The sequence below is a fragment of the Microcebus murinus genome, chromosome 14 (genome assembly GCF_040939455.1).
Source record: "Microcebus murinus isolate Inina chromosome 14, M.murinus_Inina_mat1.0, whole genome shotgun sequence".
Taxonomy (NCBI): Eukaryota; Metazoa; Chordata; class Mammalia; order Primates; family Cheirogaleidae; genus Microcebus; species Microcebus murinus.
The window spans coordinates 7,806,501-7,812,500 of NC_134117.1; the positions used below are offsets into that span (position 1 = coordinate 7,806,501).

At 59.9% G+C, this 6,000-nt stretch overlaps 1 protein-coding gene across 1 annotated transcript; it reads right to left on the reverse strand.

Annotated features, from left to right (window-relative positions):
• Nucleotides 1-746: 746 nt before the first annotated feature.
• HMX2 (H6 family homeobox 2) lies at nucleotides 747-2,472 on the reverse strand. The gene is made up of 2 exons (XM_012781315.1): nucleotides 2,205-2,472; nucleotides 747-1,300 (listed from the first exon to the last, which is right to left on the reverse strand). The coding sequence occupies exons 1-2, from the start codon at nucleotides 2,470-2,472 to the stop codon at nucleotides 747-749; spliced, it is 822 nt and encodes a 273-aa protein (XP_012636769.1).
• Between the last annotated feature and the right edge of the window lie 3,528 nt (nucleotides 2,473-6,000).

Consider the following 6,000-nt stretch of genomic DNA (forward strand, 5'->3'; position numbering starts at 1 on the left):
GCCACACGCAGTCTGGGCGGCGCCAAGGTCCCGACTTTTAACCCCTGACCCCCGCCCCACCCTCCACGTGGTGCGTGCCGGACTCTTGCAGACAGGTACCTGCAAGCCCTTCCACCGAAAAGCCTGAAAACCCCCGCGCACCGTCATGCAGGGGAAATAAATCCCACCAAAGTTAGCAACGATGTTTAAAATGTTTTATTTTTTTTTCTCTTTAAAAATATTTACACATCTGAACTCTCCCCCTTCCACCCCTACCCATCCTCCGGATGGGGGAAATGAAAAGAGGCAATTAGACAGCTGTCCGAAGTCCCAGAGGCCTGGCCTGGCCGAGAGAGTGTGCACGTACATACACAGGTGTATATATGTGGGAGAACTGTACCTGTTTTGCTAGGGTTTTTCTGATTTTTTTTTCTACCAACCAAAGCCGAACTGGCCAAAACTCCGTTTCCCACCACCACCCGAGACCGTCCCCCTCGGAATGGTTTTCAAAGCGTATTGGTTCGGTTTGGGTAGAAAGCAGGCTATCTGGTTTGAAGAATGCGGATAAATACCCGAAACAATCAAAACAAAAAAGTAGGGAAGAGGCCATAAATAGGAGATAAAGAATACACATGGTGTATTTCTTAATATTTCTGGAAACGCCCCCTCGCTCGGCCCGCGCAGGGTGCGGCGCGCGACGGACTCAGCAGGCAGCTGGCGGCGGCCGGGCGGCCCGGGAGCAGGGAGCGGCGCGGGGCGGCGGGCGGTCAGTAGTCGAGCTTGTTGTAGAGGTTGTAGAGGGGTAAGGCCGAGAGGTTGCTGCCGGGGTAGTAGAGCGGCGCGGGGAAGGCCAGGGAGCGGGGCACCGGCACGCGCAGCAGAGAGCTGTCCCGGAACACCAGCGGCATGCCCACCAGAGTCTGCGCCGACGCGTGCGCCATGTTGGCCGCCTCCAGCTCGGCCGAGAGCTGCCGCTTCCACTTGTTGCGGCGGTTCTGGAACCAAGTCTTGACCTGGGTCTCGGTGAGCTGCAGGCTGGAGGCCAGGCAGGCGCGCTCGGAGCTGCTCAGGTAGCGCTTCATGTCGAAGGTGGACTCCAGCTGGTATACCTGACTGCGCGAGAAGACAGTGCGCGTCTTCTTCTTGGCCGCCCCCGCCTGCCTTTCGGCGCCGCCGTCCCTCGGCCGCTCCGACCCTGGCGAGGGCGAGCCTGCGGGCAAAAGCCTCTCTTTCTCTTCCTTAAAGTCCGGGTGCGAAGGAGAGAGAAAAGGCGTGCGCTCCGAGCCCGCCGGCCCCGCGCCTCCGCTGCCCTTGGGGGTACCTGAGGAGCGAGAACAGACAAGAAGGCCATGGAGTTGGGGAGCCTCCTCGGAGACTCCCAGCTCTTCCCCAGACCAGGCGGTTGCCAGGCACCCGCAGCCTTGGCCCCAAGTTTCCACCCCCCTCCTCTTCTCTCTCTTGCTGGCACCCAGCTCCCCAGCATTTAAAAAGCAACAGGAGAGGCACCCAGCTACTCCGAGTCTAAGGTCTCTGTGCTCCCACCTTTATGAAGGGGCAAGTGGCAACTGGGAGAGGACGTCTGCAGGGGGAACATTAGCATCATTTTACACAAGGCGATTTTGCTCTGTAATAACTGAGCTGGAAGAGTTCCTCGAGCTTTATAGGGTACCATCATTTCACAGGCCGTTTGTTTGGAAATCATGCTAAGGACTAACGTGGGGCTCCCTTTCGCCAGATGTTGTAAAGAGGAACCGTCTCTGAAACGCACCATTGTCAATCATCTTGGAGTGCTAATCATTTCGAGGAAGAGACAGAGACAGAGAGAGGAGGAAAAAGATACAGAAAGAGATTTCCGTGGAGACAGACTGCCTAGACCCGACTTGCACACCTCCTGTCCGGAAAGTATCCAATGTGCAAAGGGACTGAGGACAGAGCTGTGTGTACCACCGGCTAGGTGCTCCACCCGCTGTGGTCCACTGTCTCCAACTCAACCTGCCCCAAGACGCCCCAGCCGCACTGGGGGCTGTGCTCCCCGCCTCCGCCCGAGCGCGCACGGGGCTGAGGAGGCACCGAGACGCGCGCGTCTCCTCCCCTCGGCCCCAAACCCCAGTAGCAGCAGCAGTTCTAGGCGGAGGGGGCCTGGCATGGGAGTCTTGGCGGGGCGCTCAGCCTCCCTCCCCTCGCGCTCGCTCGCTCCCTGCCAGACTGGCGAAGTGCATCCTTACCCAGGCAAGGAAAAGGGATGGGGGGGTGGTGCTTGGGGCCCGGCTCCTTAGGGCCGTGCGAGTCTGGGCAGAAGCAGGCAGGCGCCTTCCAGCCGTCGTCCGGCTCCTCCTCCTCCGAGGACACCGACAGGCTGCGCTTCCTGGCCGGCCAGCCAGCGGGCTCCCGCGGTGCCTCCGAGGGCCCCCCGCCCAGAATGGACTGGATGGTGAAGCTGGAGACGCCACCGGCCGCCGGACACCCCTTGCCTGCATCTTCCTTGCTGCCCATCCTGGGTTCATAAGAAATCAGAGGAAACCAAGAACTCCCTTTAGAGACGATCTGGGTGGAAGGTGGTGCAGGCAGGCAAGCGGGGGGGAGGGGCGGGGAGGGAATCCAGGGGGAGGGGGCGGCGAGGCTAGCGAGGCGTCCCTTCTGCACGCGGGACTCGCGGACTCGGGACGGCTGCGCGGGGGCTCCTGCCCGCCTAGCTCTGGGTGCGCCCGCCCAGCCCCGGTGCGAATGCCCGTTTCCTCGCCCGCCACCTCGCCAGGTCTCCGGCGGCGAGGAGGCGGCGCGGCCTCATTTGCATAGAGGTTACCCGAACGCGGCCAATCGCAGCGCCGCCGAGCGGCCCCGGAAATTTTCAAAAAGCCCCGGCCCGGCTCACAGAGCTGGTGTGCTCCCTGAGCTCGTCGAGAACCCGGTGGGCATCAGCTGGGTCCAACCAAGGGTTGCCGGGTCCGAAAGCAGCATAGATTCTAACCGGGTTCCTGGCCTCTGTGGCGACTCCGACCCCTCGAACCCCGACCTTCTCCAGGGGCGGGGGCTGCAAGCTGGAGTGGCCCCACGACTCCGCGGGGAACGGGTCATCACGTCTCTGACCCTCCACGACCCTCCCCCAGCCCTCCACCCCTCTAGTCCCGATGGGCAGGCACTGCTCGTCCGCGGCGCCCCGCATGGGAGTGAGGTGGGTCAGGAGCGTCTACAGACTGACGCTCTTCCCCCGGGTATATCTGGGAGCCCCAGGAGCACAACTTCTGCCCTTCCTTGCCTGCAGACCTCATCCCTGTTACTGGACCAACAGGGCTACCTGATCTTTGGGGGAAGGGAGGAAGCTCTAGATCCCAGTCAAGAGATCCTGGTACAAGTCCCAGCACCACCATTTACACAATGCGTGAACTTGGACAAGTCTGATCCTAATCAAAGCCTCACTGCCCTTACTGGTGAAATGAACTTCTCCGATCGCCTTAGGTGGGGATGGAAAAGCGTCTAAAGGGCTAGAAGCACTAGGAGCGCATAGTAGGTACTTCATAAACCTTTGCTAAACAGCCCACGGCCCGCCCATGCCTTAAGTGAATCTCGTTCTCTGGTAAATCTCGTGTATTGGAGGTCTGGGAATTGCTGCAGAAATAGATGCGCTTTGCTCCCGGGAAGGTGAAGTAGGAAGGAGGTGGCTATGGGGACACAGCATTAGAATGGGGCAGAGTCGATTCAGATTTTGGCTGGGTGACCTTGGGCAGGATACTTAGACTTTCTAAACCTCGGGTTTCTTCTTTCCTAAATTGGGGAAGCAATGCCTGTCTCGTGGAGGCTGTAGTGAGGTCAAAGTGCCCAGCAGTAGCCAAGCCCACCGTGGGGTGCAATGAGCCATGATTTCCTCCCACTTTCTCACGGCCCTTCGCTGAGCCCTGGCTCTCTCCGCTTTAATTCCTAGATCACCTGTTACCTGATCTAGAATCAGCCGGACGCAGGGAGAGCGGTTTGGGGCCGCAGCCTACACAGGCTTCATGGAAACAGGTAAGGAAAGGCCCTGCAGCCTCGCGACCTCTCCGCCAAGAGATCCTAGAAGTCCTGTCTCTAGTGTGCCCCCTAAATGCAGCCAAGGGTGAGAGAAGACTCTGGAACCAGTCCCCACAAATGTCCAGGCGCTGCACCATGACGGTGCAGTTCCTTCCGCGCCCCCGCCGCGCCCAGGTTATTAAGTAAAGCGCTTATAATATCATTAGCTGCGGTGAGTTACCGACTGTGGCCCTGCCCGTGGCAGAACTCTCCCTACTTAACTCCTCGAAGGGCTTGTTAATGGGCTAATTGATTAGGAGTCGGCAGCGCAGCCGGGGCAGGGGCAGGAGAGGGGGCGGAGGCCAGGGGTTATGCGTCGCGGCTCGGGAGGCCGGCGAGGGGCAGGTGCCGGCCTCCGTCACCGCATTAACCTCTTCAGGGCTCGGCGGCAGGGTCGAGACACATTACAAATGGTCAGCTTTAATCATGGTGTCAGCTCATTAACCCAGAAGGACCTGGTGCTGAAATACAATTTGTGCGTCCTCCTCCGCGCGGCGGCGGCGCAGGCTACCCAGCCACATCTCAGCCGGTCCCGCGCGCTCCCGCGCGGTAAGGATATAGACGGGAGGTTCTGGGAAAGAAATGTAGGACTCTGAAGCCCTCTTGGCCTCGCAGGCACCCAGAGTTGTCTCCCCAGCCAGGGCAAGGCAGCTCCAGGGGGAATTTGGCCCGCCAACTGGGGGGTGGGAGGGGCAGAGTAGGCCACCCTGCAGGGGAAGGAAGCCTGGGTGGGGATGGGGGTTGTCTGAACCTTTCTGAGCTAGTAAACACTTGGTGCCGGGACAGGCTGGGAGCTCCCCATCGCTCTTCATTGTCATCCACACAGCTAAACGTGATGCAGATCTTTTCCCCCAATGTACAGGCAGGGAAACTGAGGCCCCAGGGACAAAAAAAAGTGACTAACCCAGGCAGAGAAAGCAAGATTGATGCTTAAGGTTGTTCCACTGCCAATACCACTCACTTGGGAGGAGTGGGGGAGGGGGAGGAGAGGAGCAGGCACTGGCATTGAGCTTGGAGGATGGCTGCGAGGAAGACTATACTAACCTCTGCCATCACTAGGACGGAAGGAGCGGGTATATGGGCGGGGCGAGAGCCCAAGGAGTTGACCTCAGTGCGGGGACTGTCCGAGGTAGCTAGGGGTCTCGGAGAAGCAGTTCCCAAGCCCTGGATCAACAAGAGACTGCGGAGCCCATGAGGGGAACCTGGCTTGAGCGCTCTAAACCAGGAAATTACGAAGGCTTGCCCCCCCCCCCCCCCCCGCTTCTCCTCCCCAGCCTCAGAACGAGTTTGGGAAGTCGGAAGAAACCATCGGGCTTTGTATTCCTCCTGCCCCATCCCCTAATCGTGTCCAGGATCTGATTGGCGCGGAGTTGTTTCCTCGTGCACGCGCTTGCATAACCGCTTACGCAGTCTCACACATTATTCGGCAAACCTTCTCTGAGCTCCTGCTAGTGAGCGTGTCACACACACTCTCCACTGAGCGGGGAAGTGATGGTGGTGGGCGCAGGGCCGGGGCACCCGGACTCCCAGCTCTGCCTCTCGACTGGCTGCAGCTGGGATGGGGGTGTCCCGCCCCTGGAGCACCCACAGCAGTCACACCGCAGGCAGGGACCGGGAGTACCCAGACGCGACCTTCCCCGCCACCCTTTTTAGGCATACCCGGATCTCTGAGACTTTACGCAGAGCTCAGAGGCCCAGACGCCCTCTCCTGGGCCCGGCGCAGCTGCAAAACTCACTCCCAGGAACCCTCGGTTCGTGGAACCACTACCCACAGACACCCGTCTCTCTGCGGGAAAGTGTGGCAATCCTTCAAAGTCGGTACTGCCCCCACACCCTGCCCGTCCTCCTGGTCTTGGGGTAGCTCCGCCCCGCCGTGCTCCACTCTGTGGAATAGCCTACACGCTGCAGGATTGCCACCCCCACACTCGCTCTCATGGGAATTAGGCATCCAAGGAATGATAAACTTTCCTAGACTGA

What these genes read in the sequence shown, in the direction of transcription:
- HMX2 (XM_012781315.1), bottom strand. Translation starts at nt 2,472, where the DNA reads ATGGGCAGCAAGGAAGATGCAGGCAAGGGGTGTCCGGCGGCCGGTGGC. An exon ending in CATCCCTTTTCCTTGCCTGG is followed by an intron (nt 1,301 to 2,204) that starts GTAAGGATGCAC and finishes CTCGCTCCTCAG; the next exon opens with GTACCCCCAAGGGCAGCGGA.